A 22,485-nucleotide genomic window follows, 5' to 3' on the forward strand; every position below is an offset into this window, starting at 1 on the left:
TGAGAATGGCGAAGCCGTGTTCGGTATCCGGTTTATGTGCAGTTGGTGGAGTTCTTCATGAGGACAGCGCTGTTGCTGGCACAATCTCTTCAGAGTTCGTGCTCGTCTTTGCCATCATGCTCGTTCTGCAATTCACCGAACTCCTCTGGCCCAGATGTGCTGCGCTCTTCCACCTCCACAGGCATGTTGGCATCATCAACGATCTTTTCAAAGGCAAACCCAACATACAGCGCTGTCGAACTTGGTCAGTTCATTGCACCACAGACGCTCGTTCATACATACTGCAAACATCCCACAGACTCGTCGGCATAGCAGGAGCAACATAGCCGGCAGCGGCCATATTCGGGTCCAGGACGTTCATGCGGTTCAGCAACTCGCGCAGTGATCGTGTCTGGTAGCCGTCACTAAGAATCTGATCGAATCGAGCCTTGTACACGAGGTGTAATCCTACCTCTTTAGCAATCCTAAGCATCCATGTTAGTTGCCTGTACTTTATTTTTTCGCTGCCAAACGCACGTTTCAAGGGTGGCCCAATCCACCACGTATTCCGGCACATTATCCACCGCGTCGTTGAGCCAGAAATAGTACTTGTTGCCAAACGGCTTTGCCCCTGGTTCAAGCCTTTCGTCAAACTCTACACTGTAGTTCTCGTTCCCGAACTTGAGCGCGGCTGGGTCTTCCAGCGCGTGCAAACGGCCAAAAAGGGTATCGTCATCGGGTATGGTTCCAATGAAGCTGCCGCCAGGCCGTAACCATCGCGCCACGTTCGACAACATCGTTCGTGCACTGGCCTCGGAGTCCCAGCCGTAATGCAGGCAGAACTGCATCGATACCACGTCGAACATGGGGCTTAGCACGCCGGCAGGCACGACCTGATCAAGCGGTGTGCGGAATGCATCGCACGTATAAAAGTGAGCAGGCCATGCGTATCGCCCTTCTTTGTATCGCATGGATGCCTGTTGGACCGACACTTCCGCAATGTCAATCATGACCATGTCGGATATGCGGTGCTGTGACCACTTGCGCAAGTCGCCGCCTTTCCCGCAGCCCAAGTCCAACACGCGAATTCCTTGACGCCCTGGTCCAGCCTTTACTCGTGGTGTGTGTAGTGAAATGATCGACGACTTGATCCAGTTGTTGAATCGTTTCAAAGCAATGATCGGTGAGAGCTCTCTTGCTTTCAGCCCGACATCTTGCCGCTTGTTATAGTGAGTCGCAACGCCCGCTGCTTCGTCTGATGTGCGACTGTCCGAATGCCTTGGCCGTCGGCACGGTACATGCTGATTCGTCCTCGCATCTTCTTGCTCTAGGCGCAAAGGATTGTGAGTACCAAGTTTCCATGCATGCATGTCCTTTTGGCTGAGAGGCTTGGTCACACACCCAGGTGGTGACACACGCCATTGGGGTGCATATGGTCTTCGTCCGCCCTTGTTTGTGATGGTACTAGGCGAAGCAAGCTCATGAATTTCGTTGTCAACGTGCTTCGCAGACCGTGCAGATGGCGGTGCCATAGGACCACTCTTGCTGCGATCCATCGAAACTGACGCGTCGGTGGCCATAAAGCGGAGCAGGCACACGAAAGTAGAGCCAAGGTGGCGTGTGTACTTTACTTGCTAAGCACACAGCTCAAGCGTGCTTAGTGTGGGAGCCGCCACAGCGTCCGATCGGGTCCACTCATCGATCGACTTGGGCTGTCCACGTGGTCTCGTTTTCATTGACGCATAATGACACGCATGAATTCTCGAGATCCGGGCGTGGTGATTTGGCACCGGCCGCACAAGACAAGGCAGCTTTCCCACCTCCCCCCCAGACGGGGTTGACAGAGTGCACAGTGGGACGACGCAGTGCCTCATGCAGGGAGGAAGAGCGGCGTTGCCTGACGGCTGGACCGATCAGACGCAAGCCTTTTGGCTTTCATGCCAAGGTATGTCATGAAGCTGCGTTCGCTCGCTCGCTCGCTCGCTTGCTCACGCCTACACACAAGCACTCGGACCTGGTTCATTCGTCCATGTCGATGAATACTCACTCGCGACGTTGATGAATGCCATGGAGGTCATGGACCCAGTTATGGACGCTGGGATGGCGTACCCGCAAGAGATGATTCCTGAAAAGGAGCGTATTGAGCCACTTCCTACAGATGCAGCCGGTGCATCGCACTTCGCAGAGCTTACGTGGCGCGATGTATGCTGGGTCATGGACCGTCTCTTGGCCTGTGAACTTGAGTGGTTGCGTGGCACAAGTCTCGTGCAGACGGTGTATACATGTACGTTTTTTCACAAACACGTATTGGCGGGCACTTCAGCTTATGTTCACTGGAGCCACTCCGTTTTGTCTGCGTACGTGTTAGCCGTCGTCAAGACCTGCGCACTTCAGTGGTACGAGCTAGCCCGGCACCACGTGCTGGACCAGGAGGACTACTGCAGCGAGACAGGCGGAACCCCTTTTCCTGATGCGGTCGAACCTCGCACCATCGCAGCTCAGCTCAGTGAGGCTGATGAATGCGTGCGACGTGTGTACTCGCATGTCGGGGAGCCAACGGCTGCCGAGTGCATTAGTCTTCGTCTCCTCTTTCGCCAGCACTGGCTCTTGTGTGTGGAATCATTGACGTCGGATGAACCGAGCGGTCTCGATGCCAGCATGCACTTGGATGAGTGCTTACGAATATGGCATGCGATTGCGCAATCCCAGTGCCCGATTTTAGACACCGCTATGCGGACTGCACCGCGCCACCTGCATTCATACTTTGATGTGACGCTCAGCCGTGCCTTGTCTTCCCATTTTCCTCTAAGGCCTGTGGCATTGCCAGATGTCGCGCACGTGTGTGCAGGTTGGCACAATCTCATGACCAAGCACATGTCGATTCCCCTGCGTCTTCTTGCATCGGATGACGTGCTAGCATGGCAGTCGCTGCTTGTGTGTATGAGTTTGTCCTTTCAGCAGGACCACGGCGCGCCTGAGCCATTGATTCGCTCGCTTATACCTACCCTTCTAGCGAATGGATCGACGGCTATGGGGGGTACACGCGACCTCGAACACCTCGCTGCGTGTCTCATTGAGGCATGGCATCCTATCTCTGTCCAGGATCTCCAGGTTCGTCTTGAATGGCATCAGGCACCCTCATCATCGTCGTCGCTGTCGAGCGTCGGTGCTTCTGCAGGGTTGGGCACAGTGTCGTCGATGCTGGGCAGCTTCCTTGGGCGCCTCGCTTCTTGCGTGGCCCAATCTCTTGCGATATTTGTACAGAACCGTTCACGTCAGAAACGGTCATTTGGCAAAGCATACACAGTGTGGATGAGTCTACTTGATAGTGCCACATCGCTGAACCCACGTGTGTGTGCTGTGCTTCCCGCCGTTCCTCCTGACGCACTGGTTGCACCTGTCCAGTACATGCTCCTCGTACACATGGAACAAGTGATCGGGAGTGGCTTTGATCTCGAACTATATGATGTGAGGGAACGAGCCTGCATGTACTGGGTCCTGGCACATCTATTTGAGGAGGCTTCTGCGCTCGGGGCGGTTCACAACGAGTGGAAAGGCAGTGCCAGCCCCGGCAGCACATGGCAGTGCTACGCACACTCAGCCCGAGCACAGCGGGACTTGTGCTATGCACATGCCATACTGTATGCCCGCACATTTGGCCCGGATTTGTCGCGTGCGCAAGCCGCATTCTCGCGCCGACTCAAGTGGCTGAGACGCCCTGCATGGTGCTCCCAAGCCCGCCTTCATCTGGTGACGTCTTCTGAACCATTTGACTTGAACTTGTTCTGGGCATCTTATGCTCGCTGGCATTCCGATACGCTTTCAGAAAGCCAATGGATCGAGCCACTACTTGAGCTCCTAGAGACGTCCTCGCACCATGCAAAACAGACGTTAGAGCTCCGAGCGTCAGATCCATCGGCACTTCTATGCCGCCGTGAAAGACGCACGCTAGATCAACACGTGCTGGACACAAGTACAGCCCTAGAGACTTGGGTACGTACACATCGATGTGCGCCGACGCCCGACACCTGGATACCATCAATGCATCCTTGGTATGCGACGCTACGGTCCCTATCGCAGCAGAACGAGCCGCTGAGTCGTGGACCCATGTAGCTGCTGCTCATGAGCGTGCTTGCTCGTAGAATCCGACGTTGACGACGACGGCACCTCTGAGCGGCGTGTATATTCCCAGTGCTCGCGACCCCAGGCCCAGGCGCCGTCGAGAACAACACTCGCGATACCCAATGCATGTACGAGGTTGATTGCATAGTAAAAATTGGCATTTGCTGATCCAGTGTATGTCCACAGGTAGTAAAAGGCAGGGAAAAAGAGGGTCGAGTATGCAAAGAGCATGAACGAGACCATGGGGTATCGAAGGTAGTCAGCAAGGCGACCGTATGAGAGACTCCAGACGGCGAGAAACACGGCTGTGTCGCCCAAGCATGCATATGCCTGGAAAATGCTCACGATGCCGAGAAGAACTGTTGCTGCAAAGATTAGATCACTCCGATACTTCAGCGTCACGGGCACCATGAACATCCACATGTAGATTTGGACGACCATGAGGAAAAAGTCGAAGAAGTGTGAGAACATCTCGACGAAAAAGTACCAGTACAAGCCAACCGTCGGTGCAAGATTATCGCCAAAAATCCGGCTTCCATACACGCTGCGTAGGAAAGTGCCGCTAGCATCGCCGGAGAGATGATACGACATAAGCAAAAAAATGCACGCGGCTCCCACAGTGCGCCGTACAAATACACGTAGAAACTGCCACCAAGCGTCAACTCGTCGCATGCCAAACGAAGAGCGCCAAGCGCCAAAGGCCGCATAGGTATCTGAGCCAAGTAACGCTAGCACAGGCGTCAGTATCAGCGGCGTCATGAACAGCACACTGTTCAGAGCATGCGTAAGAGATAGCGTCCATACACGGCCTTGGACAGCCCCCAGTAAGCTTAGGACGGTCAAACAGGCCCGAAGCTGACTCATGGACTTGGCAGCACAGGATGCCACTGCGTATGGGTTCATGAGGAAGCTAGACGAGAGTTAGTCCCGACGAATCGATTCAAGCCGCTTGTATGGGGCTGGTGCACATTACCTTGCAGCAACGAGGGTCGGTGTGAGCGAGACGCTCAGAATTGACTTGTCCTTTATGCGCGATCGAAGTACACTTGCAATGCGTGCGAGACATGCGGCTGTAACCACATCCAACAAGATCCAGAGAGTTGCAGACCGGACTGGATCCATTAGCCAGGCTTGCGGAAGAAGCAGGAGCAATGGTGAATGGTGCACACTCAAAGACGCCCACACGTCACGCGGATTCGCGCGCACAGAGTGCCGAAGTGTCTGCAGCTCACGAAGCAAATCAAGTCGGTCCATAACGGTGGCCAGTTCCACTCGGTCCACGAGCAACTCGCCCCAGCTGCTCATCCACGACGCAAAGATACGGAACACAACACCAGCTGTAAACACAGCGACGCATGCTATGCTCAAGCGCGGCATGCCAGAGGAAGAAGGCCACAGAGACGATTTGCACAAGCCTCACAAGCTTCGAGAAAGATCTACTTCCACAGGCAACTGAGAAACAATGCACGCGCGCCCAAAGCCACCCAGGCAGCTAACCTCCTTCAAGATGTTGGATCCCACGCTCTCGCTCTCTCGCCTATCTGACTCTCAGCCTCTTATTGCACACGAGCACCAAGTCAAAGTGGCACGTCCGAGCCACGTGCGGTTTGTGGAGGAACGTCCATGGCTCTCGAACAATGCATGAAGGAAGGAACATCAGCTCACAACGCGAACGCCCATCGTTGTGTGTTGTTGCCTTCCCAAGCACTTAGCCCTTGGGGCGCGACGTCCCGATGAACTTCCTCATGAAAGGTAGGCAGCAGCGCACGCCCGCAGAACTCGTGCGTGCGCTGTGTGATACGTGCAATCGAATGGGCGTGTGTTTGATGCCCGACGCGTTGTGGCACTTGATGGATGTTTCGGCCAGCAGCGATAGTCGACGCAAGGTATGCTTGCATCCAAGTCTCGGCAGATAGGCTGCTCTATCTGCTGAATTCTGAAACCACAAACGGCTGACATTTGCACAGATCTACGATGAGCTCTCTTCGCAGCTGCAGCAGGCCAAACTCGTCTTGTACGGAGAGGGCGAGAGTGAACCTGTGCCTGAACAAGTAGCACAATTCGCACAAGAAGCATACCAGCTACACATGATGGAATGTCTGTTGACTGTCATGCCTCGTTTGGAATTCGAAGCGCGCAAAGACATTGTTCAAATTTTCGTGGCTCTCTTGCAGCGGAGCATTGGATCGAGGAGACCGACTGTCGAGTATGTATGGACCCATCCAGCGATCTTGCGCATGGCCATTCGTGGTTACGATGTGCCTGACATCGCACTCAACACGGGCATTATTTTGCACGAAATGCTACAGTACGAGCTTTTAGCGAAGCTGTTCTTGTACTCGGACGACCTGTACAGATTTCCCCAGTACATCGAAACGACGTCCTTCAGCATATCTTGTGATGCCTTCAAGAACTTGCGCGATGCACTTCTATGTCACCGGAGCATCGCTGCTGAATTCCTGAACATGCACTACGACCGCTTCTTTCATATGTACACCCAACTCTTGGATTCACAAAACTATGTGACACGACGGCAATCGCTTAAGCTCTTAGGCGAGCTGCTTGTCGACCGTGCGCACTATGCAACAATGATCCGTTACGTGTCAGATGAGGAGAATCTGAAGAGGATCATGAATGCGCTGCGTGACCGCAGCAAGCATATTCAGCTGGAAGCGTTCCATGTGTTCAAAGTTTTTGTCGCAAATCCCAAAAAAACGCCGGCTGTCGAATCGATCCTCCGCCGCAACCGGTCCCGCTTACTCACGTTTCTGCAAGGATTTCTTCCCGATCGCACAGGTATGCTAGCCATGGCCCACCCCCCTTTACCCCCCATTACAGCCATACTCACACACGTGCTTGCATTCTCATTGGCGCTGCCTTCTCTCTCTGTTGTACTCATTCTTTCGCATATTTTTTTTCTCGCAGACGAATCATTCATTGACGAGCGCCAGTATATCATCCACATCATTAGGTACGTGCACTATGCCTGACGGGACTCGAGCTAACGCACTCGTACATAGTGCTATGCCAAGCACATCATGAACTACGGTTGCGTCCAGTCCAACTGGTCACGCACTTCTTCACCACGCACTCGATAGATCAATCGAATTCGCAGTCGCACCTTCCCACTCATGACACCTGCAATGTCCATGTCTTGCATAGCCTGCTCGCCCGCATACAGCGTTGACTTCGATAGTGCATGCATCTGAAGATGCTGTGTCTTTGGCACAGCAGCCTGCAACATGATGCTCTCGACTGCGCCACTCGTGCACAAGAAGCGTGCTTGGACCAAGACATCCTTGCCCTCTTGTCTGGTGACGACCAAGGCAAGATTCAGCCCGTTCTTCGAGTATACCGGTGGATCTTCAGGTAGTGGCGTTGGTGCCTTGGACATTGACGACGTGTCGTCTCCACTGCTACCGAGCAGATCCATCTCCCCAAACGCCGACGTCGTCTGTGCGACGTCTGAAGCAGTAGTATGCTCTGAGGCTGCGGGAGAATCGAACAGACCCAAAATATCTTGTTGCGCAGACGACGGCTTTTTTGTTACTGTGCTTGCTGTTGACGAAGCCGACGACGTATTTTCCGACGCCGACTCGTTTCCTGAACCGAATATATCAGCCAACAGATCATGTGCATTTTGCTTGGGTGCCGGCGTTGTCGATGCACCACCCGTGCTAGAAGCGCCGGCATCCGTGTCTAGGAGCAAGGAATCCGACGTAGCAGCTGACGAAGCCGCAGCGGCAGCACCCAAGGATGACTGGGCCTCACTCGCTGAGCCGGTCGTCAGCGGGCGCTGCAGTGGAAGCGGCATGACCTCCATGACGGCATCTCGAATGGAAGCACGCTTCAGCAATGCACCATACTCAAGTGCACGCTTCTGCGTCTCCAGATCGATGCTCTCGTCATACTGTGCGAGGATCGATTGAATGCGTTTCTGCTGCGTTACATCTTGCATGCGCGTGTACAGCTTGGGCAGAGCCGTCAGAGTGTACTCACGCACCGGCTCTGTGGCGTACACGGAGTCCAGGAGCATTGCCAAAACATCAATCACGGACTTCGGATCTAGTTTGTAGACGGAACCGTCGATCTCGACACTTCCACGCTCAAAGAGCAGATCGCCGTACTCGCCAATCACCCACACAGCTGCAAGTGTCTGGTACAGCTGCGACATGTCTGAGTGGAGAGCCACATACAGCTGCTCCACGGCATACGCATGCAGCTCGGGCGTATGGCACACAAGACGAAGAAACGAAGCCAGCACTTCCTCACGCACATATTGACCAGCGACACGCAGGACGTGGAGCATGGTGTCCACGTGCCAGCGGACATTGGGTGCGAACCGCTCAGCTGCCATGCCAATACGCGTGGTGAGACCAAGCTTGAACTCGGTGTCAGCCACCTCGAGGAATTGCAGGAGCTCATGCATGACGGACAGTACGGTATTTTCATTGATGAGTGTGTACGCAAGTTCTAATGCACGCCGGCGAATTGAGATGTCAACGTCACGCAAGCACGCAAGAATAGTCGCTCGATGTCTCTGCACGGCGTTGGTATCGATCGAAACGACCTTAATGAGCGTATTGAGGGCGACGTAGCGGATGTTGTTGTCGTGATTTCCAAGGAACTTGCCGAGAATATTGATTGCCATCACACGTAGACCAGAATCAGCCTTGATGTCCAGAATCGTCAATACGCACTCGTAAAGAATGCTGTTGCCTACGATCTTGCTTCCATCTGTGTTCGTCGCGACCTGTGCGAGGATGTCATTGATCATGTCCGATACTTCGGCACTGTCGCGGCCTAGCACACGCATAAAGCGCAAGATCTTGGCCTGCAAAAACGGATCCGTCACACCCGCAACGTCATGCTCCGGCGAAAAGCTTGTCGACAGCAAATTGCGCAGCATGGCAACGAGAGACGACGTCGCTCGGCGGAACAGTGCCACAGAGGATGGATCCGTCTCGCAGATCTGGATCGCAAGACTGATGGTACAGAGCAAGACGCCATGGCTCTTGTCACTCAACAGTTGCAATGTCCGGTGTCGAAAGTGGTCGACAAGATCGGGCACCTTTCGGATGATGCGCTTGGCACACAGTACAGCCTTTTTCCTGATGTATGAGTTTGCACTTGACATGAGCTTTTCGATCTCATTGCACAAATCGCGTGACATCTCCTCCGACGCAATGTTCGCAAACGTGCACAGCGCAAGACCCACAATGTACATATTCGAGTGGTTCATATCGCTAAAGCCCGTGAGGCGTGGTTAGTTTTCTTGGCCCAACGCGGTAACATGCACAAATGCACATGCAATGACACGTACTTTTTTAGCCCATTCGTTACGAGCATTAGCACTTGTGCATTCTCATCCAGTAATACCATTATACCCAGATATCCAAGACGCTTGTCCGCAAAGCGTGGCGATGCCACGAGCTTGAGACATTCCATCTGCCCAAAATGCGCCGGGTAACCAAGCATATGAATATACAACAATTTCGATAGGTTATTGTATCGCATATACGCATCGTCGTCCTTGAATGATGTACGTATTGCAGCAGACTCCTTCTGTAAGAGCGCTCGCTCATCAGCCAGTGTCTTGCACGCTCTTACACCCTTGATCAATGCGCGCAGATTGTACAGACCCGCACTTGCCATCAGACTACCGAGGCGTGGGTCCAAAGCAGCAACCTGCTGCTGCGTTTGAAAAAACGACGACATGACCGCGTCTAGATGGCAAGGTTTATCGTCGACAGTGTTGTCTGAGCGCTCTTTTTTTCTGGTTGCTCGGTAATATCCGTCACCTTGGTTGTCTTTTTTTTGCTTGCCACTTCGCCCGGCGCGCCAGACAAGACCCCAGTCGCCCAAGTCAGCCTCACTGCCTCCGCAACTCGGGGCCAGGAGGCTCAAGTCAGCCAAACGCCCGCGCGACGGACTTCGTAACTCTCCACAGCACAGGTCCATCACGCACGCGTATCACGTGATACACACACCCGCAAGGTATGTGCGATGTTCATCCTGGGGGCCATGTGGCCAAGGAGGGCAGGGCTTGCGGTGGGTGCGGGTGGGGGTGGGGTTAGGAAGGACAGTTGAGGCGCAAAGGGCCACGACACCGTTGAAACATCATTCTGAAGCAACTCCATGACTGATGACAGTGATAGTAGCTCACTTTTGATGAACAGAAGGTTGAGGGAGTGAGGCAGGAGAAGTTGCTGATATATTATGGTCTATTTCTACGCAATGGAGCATGCGGTCGTGGTGCAAGCCCTTCAAGCGTATCACTCGAGCTAAGACGCACAAAGTACAGGAGAGATAGCGTCAAGAGCTGAAGCGCACCAACTAAATAAAACACCAACGAGGGTGTAGTTGAAGCACTGCGACTGAACACCATAGAGAACATAAAAGGGCCGACAATCGCGCTAGACAAAGTACTGAGAATAGCCCATGCACCAAACAAACGACCCGCACCGTCCGCACGCGGTATCACAGCCATCCCTAAGGAGCTCACAGCCGATCCTATTCCTGCACCCAGTGATACGGCGAATGTCCCAAACATGAACAGACCAGATGTCCGCGAGTGCGCCATGATGATCGAGGCAATCACTGTTATAAACGCAGAGACCACAGCAATATACATGTCCATGTGGCTGTCGTGAATGAGCTGAAGCTGCTTGGCTCGTGCCATCCATCGCTTTTCCAGCTGCTGCTCAGCTTGTGTCCATAAAGCAGGCGGGGACGCATACAGGAGGCGACCATGCTCGTCCAAGACCTCATAGGCATCAGATGCCGACACAAAAGCGGCATCTTGAGGCAGCACAATAGACTTCGGCATACGGTGAAGGAGCTTGACCAAAAGAGGTACCAAGACTGTAAGTGTGAGCATGCGCGAGACAGCTGCAAAGCTGACGAACAATCCGACAGCGCTAGAGCTCCAGCCGAATACGAGTTGGACATACTGAATTTTGACCGGCACAATTGCAATGCATGTCATTTCTACCGCATATGCCGCAGAGAGAAGAAGCAGATTCGTGTCCCACTCGCTCGATGTCACACGCTGCTCGGTAGAAGAAAGCGTAGGGAACGACTCGTTCGGCACAAGAGCATAGCTTGATTTACGCCGTGGTAGCAAGAAGCTGAGACTTTCTAGGGGAGTCATGATGGCTTTTTTCACCCCCGCCCAAAAGGCAACCATTTGACCGTGGCGATCTCGCTCGAAACGAAGCATTGAATCATGCTCTTGGGTAGCATTTTCTCGCACCGCTGGGCTCAAGCTTTCGGGTATCATAGGAGAAATGGCAAAAATGGAAAGTCGGACAAGGCTTGCGAGGAGAATCGTCAGACTCAAACTACCCGTATACTTGGTGACAAAGCCGCCGATGGTCGGGCCGATAGCGACACCAGCAAAAAGCACCCCTGTCATCAGTGCATACAAACGCGATCGAGTACCGCTAGATGTAACATCAGTGAGATATGATTGTGCCATTGCCGTAACGGTGCCAGACGCACCAAGTACGCCCTCCATTACGCTGCCCCAAACGAGGATCCACCATCCCAATGGAATGTTGGACAAAGACACAAGCGATACACACAATGACACAGCATCATTGCATAAGGATCCAGAGAGTGCAATGGCAAGTACGCGCGTTCGTCCTTTGCGATCAGATAGCTGAGACCAAAAGCTCGTCGTCAGCATTGAAAAGACACCAACAATCACGACGAGCTCTAGCTGGATAATCGACAGGCGACTCTGCGCTTGAACTGACCTGCGGCAGACGGCAGATGGAGCATGTACAGGGTGAATGAAGGATGGCAAGGATGCGAGCGAGAGAGACGATGACTCGTGCAGTTCTATGTCATCGACGTGCATCGCCTTGCATATTAAAGCGAGAAAGAGCTCGAGGCGAGATGCAAGCATCATACCGGCAGATAATGCAAATAAAAATAAAACAGGAAGAAGCCAAAGTGGCCGAGGCTTATGCCACCAAGGTAGACGACGAAGCCAAGCGAGTTCATCCTCATCATGCGCGTGGAGAACGGGGTCCTCTTCAAGCGCTTGTTCCTCTTCTTCTGTCACCTCCGGCAACACATAGTCAGGACCAGGAATCGATGTGTTCATATGCGGAATATGTGGCACATCTTGCATCTGACGCAGCCGTGCCACATGGACGTCCTCGCCCATAAAGAGACAGCAATGGCTGATGGGGACGAGTTCAGCATTGAATGCTTAAATCGTTTCTCCACACACGTGATGCAGGAAGATAAATTGGCGTAGACACTGCGAGCAGCCCACACCCTGTGGGCTGTGGCCGAGTGTGGCGACTTGAGCAAAGAATTCGTGTGCAAACTCGTTCAGTTTCTGCTCGCAAATCGAGATTCTCACTTCCGATTTACACAACCACATTCGCCGCACCCTTTACTCATTGCAAGGATGGCTCGAGGCTCTTCTAAGTCTGGCCATCCATCTGTGCAAAAGCTAACAGAAGATGTAAGGAATCTGCAGATACAAAATGAGCCAGACGTTGGAAACACCGAAAAGGGTAACATGAAAGGGAAAAAGAACAAGCCAAAGAACAAGACAAAGGCTAAAGTTGAGCATAAAGATGATGAAAACAATTTGGTCCACCCACAAGAACAAGAGCCATTATATGAATACGATCAAGAAGAACGTGAAGAGGACAAGGAAGCGCCGACGGAGCCTGAGGAAATTCTTCCAGAGCACGCTTGTGCCTACTGCGGGCTCGCCGATGTGGACTGCGTGATCAAGTGTACAGTGTGTAATAAATGGTGTGTATTTGTTCGCGATCTTATGTATTCTTCTAATACTTCAGGTTCTGCAACGGGAGTGGGAAAACGACGTCATCTCATATTGTGACGCACCTCGTTCGTGCGCGACACAAGGCCGTTATGCTGCATCCTATGTCACCACTAGGTGATACAGTGCCGGAATGCTATACATGTGGTTCAAAAAATCCATTTGTTCTTGGATTTTTGCCAGCGAAGGGTGAAGCTGTTGTCATGCTGCTTTGTCGTACGCCTTGCAATTTTGCGGCCAATACGAAGGATATGGACTGGGACGCATCACAGTGGTCGCCACTCATTGAGAATCGCGCATTTTTGTCGTGGTTTGTCAAGATTCCGTCTTTGAAGCAGCAAAAGAGTGCGCGCCAGATTACATCAGACCAGATCCGCAAACTCGAGGATCTCTGGCGCGAAAATGAGCTCGCGACACTCCGGGACGTCGAGAATCCGGAACAGGAACGGAAACTTCCTGAGACCATGATAAAATACGACTCACTTGCACAATACTATGAAATATTCCGAGTTTTGCTTTCTGTCGAGGAAGCATACGACAAAAAGATCAAAGAAAATCTCGCTCAGCATGACATTACCGTGCGGTGGGAAGAGACTAAAAACATGTTGCTAGTTTGGTTGCGTCTTCCGCAGCTTGAAAGTGGTGAAATTCGCTTAAGTATGGGCGATGAGTTGCTGCTTCGTTACACAGGTAGCATGGCACCTGCGTGGGAATCAACGGTGACAGTGGTTCGCTTCTCACCCACATCGTCGATGGAAGTGGCTTGCGAAGTGCCAAAGCATCTATCGCCGCCACTCGAGTGCACGACAAACTACATGCTCGAGTTTGTATGGATTGGCATCACTTATTCGCGCATGAAAAATGCGCTCTCTCGATTTTCACGCGGTCGTCCTTGTATGTCGACGTACCTCCAAAAAGTCCTGCTGGGAATTCCAAGCAAAGCCATTCCACTACAGGTGCAAATGCCTCGGCGACTTCATGTCTCTGGCTTGCCGGAGCTTAATTACAGTCAACTCACTGCGCTAAAAACGGTACTCACGTCCCCCTTGAGTTTGATCCAAGGTCCTCCTGGTACAGGCAAGACTGTAACGAGTGCTTCTTTGATCTATCACCTCGTGCAGATGAAGCGGGGCAAGATTCTGGTGTGTGCTCCTTCGAATGTGGCTGTTGATCAGCTCACAGAAAAGCTTCATCGCACAGGTCTCAAAGTCGTACGTCTCGTCTCACGCATGCGCGAAACCATCAGTAGTCAAGTTCGTTTCCTGGCTCTACATGAGCAGGTAGCGCAGGTGGAAGAAAACACAGAATTGTCGCATTTGATCGAACAAAAGCGGAACAATGGAGAGCTCAGCACAATGGAAGAGCGCAGATACAGGAGTCAAGTGTTCCAGCGCGAGCGGGAGATTCTCGATGCTGCAGATGTTATTTGCACGACGTGCTCGAGCTCAGCAGACAGACGGCTCCATTCATACGAGTTCCAGACTGTGCTCATTGACGAAGCGACTCAAGCAGTCGAGCCAGAGTGTCTAATCCCAATTGTTCGTGGTTGCCGTCAGCTTGTACTCGTTGGTGATCATAAGCAGCTAGGTCCTGTCGTGCTGAACCGCAAAGTGGCTGATGCTGGTATGAACTTGAGCTTATTCGAACGGCTGGTTCTTCTTGGTGTGAAGCCACGGCGTCTTGAAGTGCAATACCGTATGCATCCAGCATTGTCGGAGTTCCCAAGCAACATGTTTTACGACGGCATGTTGCAGAACGGCGTAAGTGCGCATGAGCGGTTGCGAAGAAATGTTGCAATCCCTTGGCCAGTGCCTAACATGCCTATGATGTTCTATCAAAACCTGGGACAGGAAGAAATCTCCGCCAGTGGAACGTCGTATTTGAACCGGACCGAAGCATCGAGCGTAGAGAAGCTCGTTACTACACTGCTAAAAGCAGGCGTTGCTGCCGAACATATTGGTGTGGTTACACCCTATGAAGGTCAAAGAAACTTTGTCATCAACTATATGCAGCTGCACGGCAGCATGATGAAAGACGCATACCGCAATGTAGAAGTGGCAAGCGTCGATGCGTTCCAGGGCCGTGAAAAGGACTATATCATCGTCAGTTGCGTCCGAAGCAACAGCAGCTTGGGCATAGGATTCTTGAGCGATCCCCGTCGCCTGAATGTGGCGCTCACACGTGCTCGATTCGGTCTGATTTTGATTGGAAACCCACGCATCTTATGCAAGAATCCTCTCTGGTACCACCTACTCGTTCATTTCAAAGACCGGAATCTGCTTGTCGAGGGTGCCCTGTCGAACTTGCAGCCATCGATGGTTCGATTTGGCCCGCCACCTGTCGAGCGCAGGGTTATGTCTCGGTTTGAACGTGCAGCTTCGGAGGCAAACTCTGTGAATGACTCGCTTGCGATGGACCCAGTTCGCGCTCCTTTCCGTGGCTCGATGGCTTCGGTTGACCTACTTCGTGAGGGAATGTGGGGCACGCTTTCGTTGGACGCGAGGTCGCTCTCCATGACTCAGAGCGACCTTATTACGCAAAGCCTCAAGCAGAAAGAGACTGATCTCGACAGCCTTGATGGCTTCCGAAGCCAGGCCTCTGTCGCAGATTCCCTTGAGGACGAGACAAACGAAGATCCTATGGCTACTATGGGTATCGACTCGGCCGCACCTGGGAGCGGTGGTCTGCCAGCGAAACCCTCGGTAACTCAATTCTTCTAACATGATTATGTAACTGTCACGTGCGGTTCTCTGCGCTGTACCTTTGGGGAACGGCGGCATTTTTGAGAAGGGACTCCCATTCTCCCCACATTTTCCTTCATTCCTTTCTCACTCTCCCTACGGTTGTGCAACATGGCCCAGATTTTGAAGTCGGAGTTTCCCACGCCTCCGACCAAATATCCATCAGACGGAAAGTTGGTATTCTAGGAGTTATTGGTTCTTTCTGACATCGCAGCCTATTTAGCTGGATCGTCTCAAACCCGGGGCATCTGTCTGACAAAGATGTGGCGTACTACCGTCTCGACGGAAAGACGCTCAATCGTTACGATGTGATTCAGTTGGCTAAACAAACTGCACATTTCTTGCGGGAAACTCTTAAGCTCAACAAGGGTGATCGCATTGGCATCATTTCACCGAACTCGACCTTGTACGCACCAGTGGTTCTTGGTATATTAAAGGCTGGCTGCATATGTGTGACATTAAATCCTATCTATTCTGCCGCTGAAATGGAGCATCCGGTTGCTGACTCCGATTTAAAGATGATCTTTGCGCATCCTATGACACTCAAGAGCTTGCGTGAGGCACTATCCAAGCTTGGCCGATCATTCAAACTTCCTAATGGCCAGCCATCAGTCTGGATTATCAACGATGCTGACGCTGTGCAAGCAGCCACCACCGGAGAGCTCGACTTTCGTGAGGCTCTTCAGGATAAAGATTGGCCCACAGAGCGCGTCAACTCGACTGAAGATGTTTCGTTCATCGTATATTCCAGTGGCACTAGCGGCAAACCTAAAGGAGTCATGCTAACTCATGACAACCTTATTTCGAATACTGAGACTTTCAATCTCGTCTCGCGTCGAGAGGGCGGCCCATACCAAACAGCCATTGGTGTGCTACCTTTCTTCCATATTTTCGGCCTGAATATTCTCGTGCTGTCTTCCTTCCTCCACGGTTTTCGTGTCGTCGTTGTACCAAGGTTCGACATTAACGTCTTTTGTGCGGCTGTCCAGAGATTCCATGCCAACATGTCTGTGGTCGTACCGCCGATTTTGCTTGCTCTTGCGCGCCACCCGGACGTTGACAAGTACGATATGTCCTCTTTGACTGCGGTGATATCAGGTGCCGCTCCGCTGGGTCGCGAATTGTGCGAAGAAGTGCAGCACCGTCTTCCCAAACTTGGACTTGCTCAAGGATATGGCTTGAGCGAAACTGCGCCTGTTCTCTTGCGTTGTATCGTTGATAGGCACCGTCAACATCTAGGCTCGGCAGGCCAGATTGTGCCCTTTAATGAGATTCGTCTCGTGAACTACGATGGCAAGGACGTGGCTTATGAACAAGGGTCCTCGGGTAACCCGGGTGAGCTTTGGGTGCGCGGTCGAAGCGTGATGAAAGGCTATCTGAACAACCCAGATGCCACAAACGAGTGTATGACACCTGATGGCTGGTTCAAGACAGGTGACATCGCGATTGTGAAAGATGGTTTCTTTTACATTGTTGACCGCATGAAAGAACTTATTAAGTACAAAGGCTTCCAGGTTCCACCGGCAGAACTTGAGGACATGCTTCTTGCGCACCCGAATATTGCTGACTGTGCCGTCATTGGTTTGTATAAGGAAGATATTGCGACGGAACTGCCTATGGCGTTTGTGGTCCCTAAGAAGGGTGTCATTGATCTTGTGAACAGCTCACAGTCTGAGAAAGATGCATGTGGTAATGAAATTGCCAATTGGCTCGATAGCAAAGTTGCAAATCACAAGAAGCTTCGCGGTGGCGTGGTGTTTATCGACGAAATTCCCAAGAGCCAATCAGGTAAAATTCTTCGTCGCGTACTTCGTGAGAAGGCGAATAATAAGTAGAGGTTTATATTCGAGATATGTGGTGGCATGACTGTTTATCCCCAGATGCTTAGGATTTCTTCAATAAGAATCTTGCGCTACATATTACTCGTACAGTTTTACAAACAGATATTTTATTGCATGAGGACTAGCAAATGTTTGGGGCCTATCTTCGGTGATTTGGTATACGCTAGTAACTCTGTGTGCTTCTTGTTGCGTGCAAATACACCTGGGTTACTTCCATGTGACGTCTTTCGTCTCTGATAATGTTGTCAAGAACCAAATAAGCATTGATTTCAGTTTTTTGCACCGGAAATAACAATGATATGACCAATACTGCGTTTAAAAGTATAAATAATGTATATGATTTATTGCAAAAGGGATTGTTTGGGCACAAGAGAACTGCTTCTTATTCACCGTCGATATGACAAGGCCGATTTACAAATCGAGTAATGTGAATGACAGATTCCACTGATGATAGAGTAAAGAAAAAGTTTGATCTCACCGGACAGACTTTAGACAGAGAATAGATGGTTTACGCAGCCTCTGTTGATTTAAACGACCGTAACTATATGTATTGTCTCAAGGAATCAAGATACATTACAAGCGAACTAGTCGGAATAAAATGGCAGAAGGTACATTTCATTAATTTTATTCAGCGTGAGGTCACAGTGACGCATTTTAAAACTGGACCCCTGATGCGATTCTTCGTTCCTGAATCAAATCAGGATCGGGAAATTATTTTTGCACTATGATTCACCACATGCCGTCGGTGTAGCACTTCCCAGACGTTCCAAAAGTCGATAAATGTCATGAAGAAAGCTCTATTCTATGTGCCTATAACACTGAAAAAAAAAAACGAAGCATGCAAAGGACTTCTCTTGAAGATTGGCGCGATTATGATGTTGAAATTCTCGATGTGAATACTCTTTTCCTTCGAGCTTCGCTCCTCGAATGAAAGCACGTATATGCAAAATACCCATGCCTTATTTTTCTTACCGTAAAGCTATGTATTTGACAAAATAATGTGGATTATAAAACATGATTGAAGATAATCGAGTCCAATTTATCGTACCGACTCAGGAGAGACAAGCTGTAGCATGTCCGGGCCAAAAAAAACAACAGTTTTCGGCTCAAGTTCATTTGTGGAACTGAAAATGCTAGATAATGTTCAACATGACAAATCATTAGAAATCGCTTCAAAGTGGTATGTGCGCATGTGTTGTAGTTCAGTTCCATGTCTATACTTTGGACATGTCCTATCAAGGACCTATAAGCTGCAAAATGAGTCAGATGAGATACCATTGACCATCTATGGTGCAAATCTTAACTATAAAGCTAAAGCCATGCAGAGAGTTGCATTTCAAATGATGGTTTTGATTGAATTGCTAGATCTAGGGAGGTTTTTTGAAAGCCACTTGAGCATAATTGTATTTGTAAAGCAACTCTTTTGGGATAGAAAATTCGACACGCGATTCAGATATTTGGTTTAAATCCTAAGTAAGAATTGATCGTAGTGTGAAATTTGCCTTTTACCCTTTCGTGAAACAGTCGCTCAACCTTCATTGGCTGATCTCGTATACAATAAGCAACACACACACTTTAAGATCACCAAATGTAGAAGTAATCTAGACAATGTGACGAGACTGATTCGAATTTGTATCGTATAGCCTTGTATAGGAAGGAAATTTGGATATGTAATCAACAATCAAAATTTTGTCGAAGCAGAAGATAATCTCAATATGACTGCATTACGGATAGAACTCTAGAAGACATCGTACTGAAAGGTAGTCTTTCTTCCTTATTATACGAAGAGATATTTTATACCTTTAAATGGCGAGATGCGACTGGCACGACAGCGATTTCATTTTTCCCTTCTATCCGTACGGCGGCGAACAAATAATACGAGTCGATATCTGACCCAAAATCCGGATTTCAAAAGTTCTTGGATTTTCGTCAACAATCTGTTTTATTCCATTGATCATAGTTTTACCATTTTCTGGGGCTCCAAGGCTATACCGTTCGTTTGACAAAGTTGGGCACGAAATGGATGTTGAGAACAATGTTTCCGACACGAAGAATGGTTCATGTTATTGAGATGGTCTGTGCATTTGAAAGCAGTCATGAGTCGGCCGAGAAGCTATCAAATCTTGATAGGATCCATGTGCGACTTGGCTTAAATCCAGCTGCCATATCGAGACGAGCGGATATATATATACCTGAGCCTCAACACATACGTATGAGTTCCGTGCTTGGTCGAGGACTTCGGACGTGTGTTCAAATTCCAATACTATCGTACTCAAAGGCGCCTAAACTTCGAACTTTGACGCAAAAAATGTCATCAGCATCAAGCTCTGCTTCCGTTATGTCTTCTCTACCTTCCTTTTATGAGCGAACTCCTATCCCAAATGATCCAACTCGTCCGTTCGTGCGTTCAGCCGCATGCTTGATCATCGGTGATGAAGTGCTCAATGGTAAGACCCATGATACAAACAGTAATAAGATGGCAAAAATGTGTTTTGAGATGGGTATCGAGTTGAAGCGCGTAGAAGTAATCGCAGACGATGAGAAGGAGATTGTCGAGGCCGTTCAAAGGATGGTACGATACTAATACTTACTGTTGGCTCACTAACACTGATTAATAGTCGCGGAACTACGACTGGGTAGTTACAAGTGGTGGTATTGGACCTACGCCAGATGATATCACGTACGAATCGATTGCGAAGGCATTTGGTAAGGAGCCACTTGAGTACAACGATGAGACTCTGCGTCGGATGGAAATTGCGATTCGACATCGATACAAAGACATACCAGACACGGATGACGTGCGAGAAGCCCAAAAGCGTATGGCTCTCTTTCCTCGTGAGTCAGAAGTGATATTTCCTACGGAACAACTTTGGGTACCGGTCGTTCGTGTGAATGGCAATGTGTGCATATTGCCAGGTATTCCTAGTTTGTTCGAGGCATTGCTCCATGCGATGCAGCCATATCTGCACCTGGATCCAAACATGCCGCGACCTATTCGATGCCTTATTCAGACAAGTCTACCTGAAAGCGTGATCAGCCCTGTACGTTCGTGGAAAACTGTCTTTCTGCTAATACATGTCACAGCTATTGAAGCGACTGACCCTGTCCGGTAAGAAAGATGGAATTCGTGTGGGGTCATACCCTAAGGTGTGTCATATTTGAAAGTTGACGAGCTTACGTGTAGTGGGATAAGGGAGTCCACATATCGCTAATTGGTTTCGACCAAGCGCTCATTGACCAATATGCACAGCAAGTTATGCAGGAGACTGGTGGCCAGCTTGCTAGTATCTAGAGTGGCTCAGTGTAGTTTGATGGGAACCTGTTTGAATGTTAGTCATTGATGCTATATTGAAATGGACGTACTCGCCAGATTCCGGTGGTCCCTCGCGGTAGTTGGCTACAAGCTCTCCCATCCACCAGTCATCAAGTTTATCAGTGCGGCGCGTTACGCGAATCAAATCGCCACGTTGGAAAGACAGATCCGAGTCACGTTGTGCCTTATAGTCATGGGTAGCGACAACAAGATCACCGTCGAGAAGAGAAGGATCCACAAGATCGATAGGATGTGTTTGTACTGGATCAGGGTCACGTAGACAACTAGCGGGGGTCGGCATTTGCGTTGAATCAACATCCAGCAATGCATAATTGTCAGAGGGCAATTCAATTGAGTGTGATTGGAAATGTAATTGCGAATATCTCTGCGTGTGCGGAATATCATCGTCTAATACAGCGTTCATATCACTGAAAGGATTTTCTGCAGCGTGAGCTAATGAATCTTGCGTTCGTGTCCGAGAATGGCTGGATGAGCCGCGTCCGAACGAATCCACACGGTATTTAGACGATGTCGAAAACGTCGGTGCATCATAAGTGGAAGGGCCACGTGCTGTGCACGGGTCGGATCTGTGATGCACACCGGGTGGTCGCCAGCGCGATGGAGGGGGTGGACTTGGACTGCGACCACTTAAACTCGCAGACTGGAGCTGCTCATCAAGATCATCCATGGGTGAACCTGACAGCCGTTGCCGGTATGAAACAGGCGATGGCGCATTAGGGGCTGTGCGACGACGAATACTTTGCGGAGGAGCATACAAGTCGTCGAAGTGAGCGTCGTACCCAAGGTCATTGTAGTCTTCATTTCCGATGACGGATGAATCCTCATCGGCGAATGGAACCTTGCCTGTGGCCTCTTCGATGCGAGTTATCAACGGTATAGCAAACTGGGGCATTTCGACTTGACCGCTCAAGATCTGCATGGGCGTAACAGAACCCCCGTACACTTTTTCATTTGTATCTTTCCGTTCAATCAAAACAGTGCCCTCGATGGTAATACCACCATACAGACCCCGGCTGACACTGTAGCTGTACATAGCCGAAAATTGCATATCGGCATTCATCGCCGCGCTCGCCTCACCTGTGCGACCAAGTGGGCCTACAGCCAGACTCAAGTTTCCACCTAGTTGAAGAGAACCGGCTGTCATGAATGAGCGCACAGCTGCACGGGAATTCAACACAACCAGAAAGTCGACCATTTCAGCTCCAGCATTGAAGCCACCGCCGAGGCCTCCAATTCCAATAGATGCAGGCGGTGACCACTCGCCACTTGGGAGTTTCGCGACAACCACTCCCATACCGACGCGAGCGCTCATAAGGAAGCCTACGCGGAAAATCGTGAAGATAGCGAACCCCTTCGCCTTACGAAGTACGCTGCGAGGAATTACTTTGTCTAGTCCATGCTGTGTGCCGACCGGACAGAATGTATTCAGGATCTACAGTTTATCAGCTGCAACTGCACTAATATGTGCGTACCTTTTTTGCTCGGCGGCAGTCTCCTTCCATGGCCTCGCCAACTTCCAAGAAGATCTGCTTTTCAATGACAATACAGATCGATCAGGAAGGTAGTCGTTAAGGGAGGATACCCAATTTAGAACATGGGAAGGCTGCCAAAAATTAGGTGGAGTGAGAGTGTCGCGATGTGGAACCGACGCACCGGTGC

At 50.6% G+C, this 22,485-nt stretch overlaps 11 protein-coding genes across 11 annotated transcripts; 5 read left to right on the forward strand and 6 right to left on the reverse strand.

The window, feature by feature from the left end:
• Positions 1 to 464: 464 nt before the first annotated feature.
• On the reverse strand, positions 465 to 1,535 carry MGL_2068 (uncharacterized protein; the record flags this gene model as incomplete). Its single annotated transcript, XM_001731017.1, has 1 exon — positions 465 to 1,535. The coding sequence occupies one exon, from the start codon at positions 1,533 to 1,535 to the stop codon at positions 465 to 467; it is 1,071 nt and encodes a 356-aa protein (XP_001731069.1).
• Positions 1,536 to 2,037: 502 nt separating this feature from the next.
• MGL_2069 (uncharacterized protein) lies at positions 2,038 to 4,092 on the forward strand (the record flags this gene model as incomplete). Its single annotated transcript, XM_001731018.1, has 1 exon — positions 2,038 to 4,092. The coding sequence occupies one exon, from the start codon at positions 2,038 to 2,040 to the stop codon at positions 4,090 to 4,092; it is 2,055 nt and encodes a 684-aa protein (XP_001731070.1).
• A 978-nt stretch (positions 4,093 to 5,070) lies between these two features.
• Positions 5,071 to 5,478, reverse strand: MGL_2070 (uncharacterized protein; the record flags this gene model as incomplete). The annotated part of the gene is made up of 1 exon (XM_001731019.1): positions 5,071 to 5,478. The coding sequence occupies one exon, from the start codon at positions 5,476 to 5,478 to the stop codon at positions 5,071 to 5,073; it is 408 nt and encodes a 135-aa protein (XP_001731071.1).
• Positions 5,479 to 6,188: 710 nt separating this feature from the next.
• MGL_2071 (uncharacterized protein) lies at positions 6,189 to 7,143 on the forward strand (the record flags this gene model as incomplete). The annotated part of the gene is made up of 3 exons (XM_001731020.1): positions 6,189 to 6,897; positions 7,027 to 7,072; positions 7,122 to 7,143. 3 exons carry the CDS (start codon positions 6,189 to 6,191, stop codon positions 7,141 to 7,143), a joined length of 777 nt encoding a protein of 258 aa, XP_001731072.1.
• A 1-nt stretch (position 7,144) lies between these two features.
• Positions 7,145 to 9,819, reverse strand: MGL_2072 (uncharacterized protein; the record flags this gene model as incomplete). Its single annotated transcript, XM_001731021.1, has 2 exons — positions 7,145 to 9,347; positions 9,425 to 9,819. The coding sequence occupies 2 exons, from the start codon at positions 9,817 to 9,819 to the stop codon at positions 7,145 to 7,147; spliced, it is 2,598 nt and encodes an 865-aa protein (XP_001731073.1).
• Positions 9,820 to 10,318: 499 nt separating this feature from the next.
• MGL_2073 (uncharacterized protein) lies at positions 10,319 to 12,277 on the reverse strand (the record flags this gene model as incomplete). The annotated part of the gene is made up of 1 exon (XM_001731022.1): positions 10,319 to 12,277. One exon carries the CDS (start codon positions 12,275 to 12,277, stop codon positions 10,319 to 10,321), a length of 1,959 nt encoding a protein of 652 aa, XP_001731074.1.
• Positions 12,278 to 12,526: 249 nt separating this feature from the next.
• Positions 12,527 to 15,630, forward strand: MGL_2074 (uncharacterized protein; the record flags this gene model as incomplete). The annotated part of the gene is made up of 2 exons (XM_001731023.1): positions 12,527 to 12,882; positions 12,927 to 15,630. 2 exons carry the CDS (start codon positions 12,527 to 12,529, stop codon positions 15,628 to 15,630), a joined length of 3,060 nt encoding a protein of 1,019 aa, XP_001731075.1.
• Positions 15,631 to 16,136: 506 nt separating this feature from the next.
• MGL_2075 (uncharacterized protein) lies at positions 16,137 to 17,486 on the forward strand (the record flags this gene model as incomplete). The annotated part of the gene is made up of 1 exon (XM_001731024.1): positions 16,137 to 17,486. One exon carries the CDS (start codon positions 16,137 to 16,139, stop codon positions 17,484 to 17,486), a length of 1,350 nt encoding a protein of 449 aa, XP_001731076.1.
• Positions 17,487 to 18,497: 1,011 nt separating this feature from the next.
• Positions 18,498 to 18,608, reverse strand: MGL_2076 (uncharacterized protein; the record flags this gene model as incomplete). The annotated part of the gene is made up of 1 exon (XM_001731025.1): positions 18,498 to 18,608. One exon carries the CDS (start codon positions 18,606 to 18,608, stop codon positions 18,498 to 18,500), a length of 111 nt encoding a protein of 36 aa, XP_001731077.1.
• A 1,096-nt stretch (positions 18,609 to 19,704) lies between these two features.
• On the forward strand, positions 19,705 to 20,784 carry MGL_2077 (uncharacterized protein; the record flags this gene model as incomplete). The annotated part of the gene is made up of 4 exons (XM_001731026.1): positions 19,705 to 20,064; positions 20,111 to 20,533; positions 20,577 to 20,639; positions 20,677 to 20,784. 4 exons carry the CDS (start codon positions 19,705 to 19,707, stop codon positions 20,782 to 20,784), a joined length of 954 nt encoding a protein of 317 aa, XP_001731078.1.
• On the reverse strand, positions 20,781 to 22,328 carry MGL_2078 (uncharacterized protein; the record flags this gene model as incomplete). The annotated part of the gene is made up of 3 exons (XM_001731027.1): positions 20,781 to 20,811; positions 20,856 to 22,258; positions 22,299 to 22,328. 3 exons carry the CDS (start codon positions 22,326 to 22,328, stop codon positions 20,781 to 20,783), a joined length of 1,464 nt encoding a protein of 487 aa, XP_001731079.1.
• Positions 22,329 to 22,485: the final 157 nt, after the last annotated feature.

The sequence above is a fragment of the Malassezia globosa genome (assembly GCF_000181695.2).
Source record: "Malassezia globosa CBS 7966 chromosome Unknown mgl_sf_4.1, whole genome shotgun sequence".
Classification (NCBI taxonomy): Eukaryota; Fungi; Basidiomycota; class Malasseziomycetes; order Malasseziales; family Malasseziaceae; genus Malassezia; species Malassezia globosa.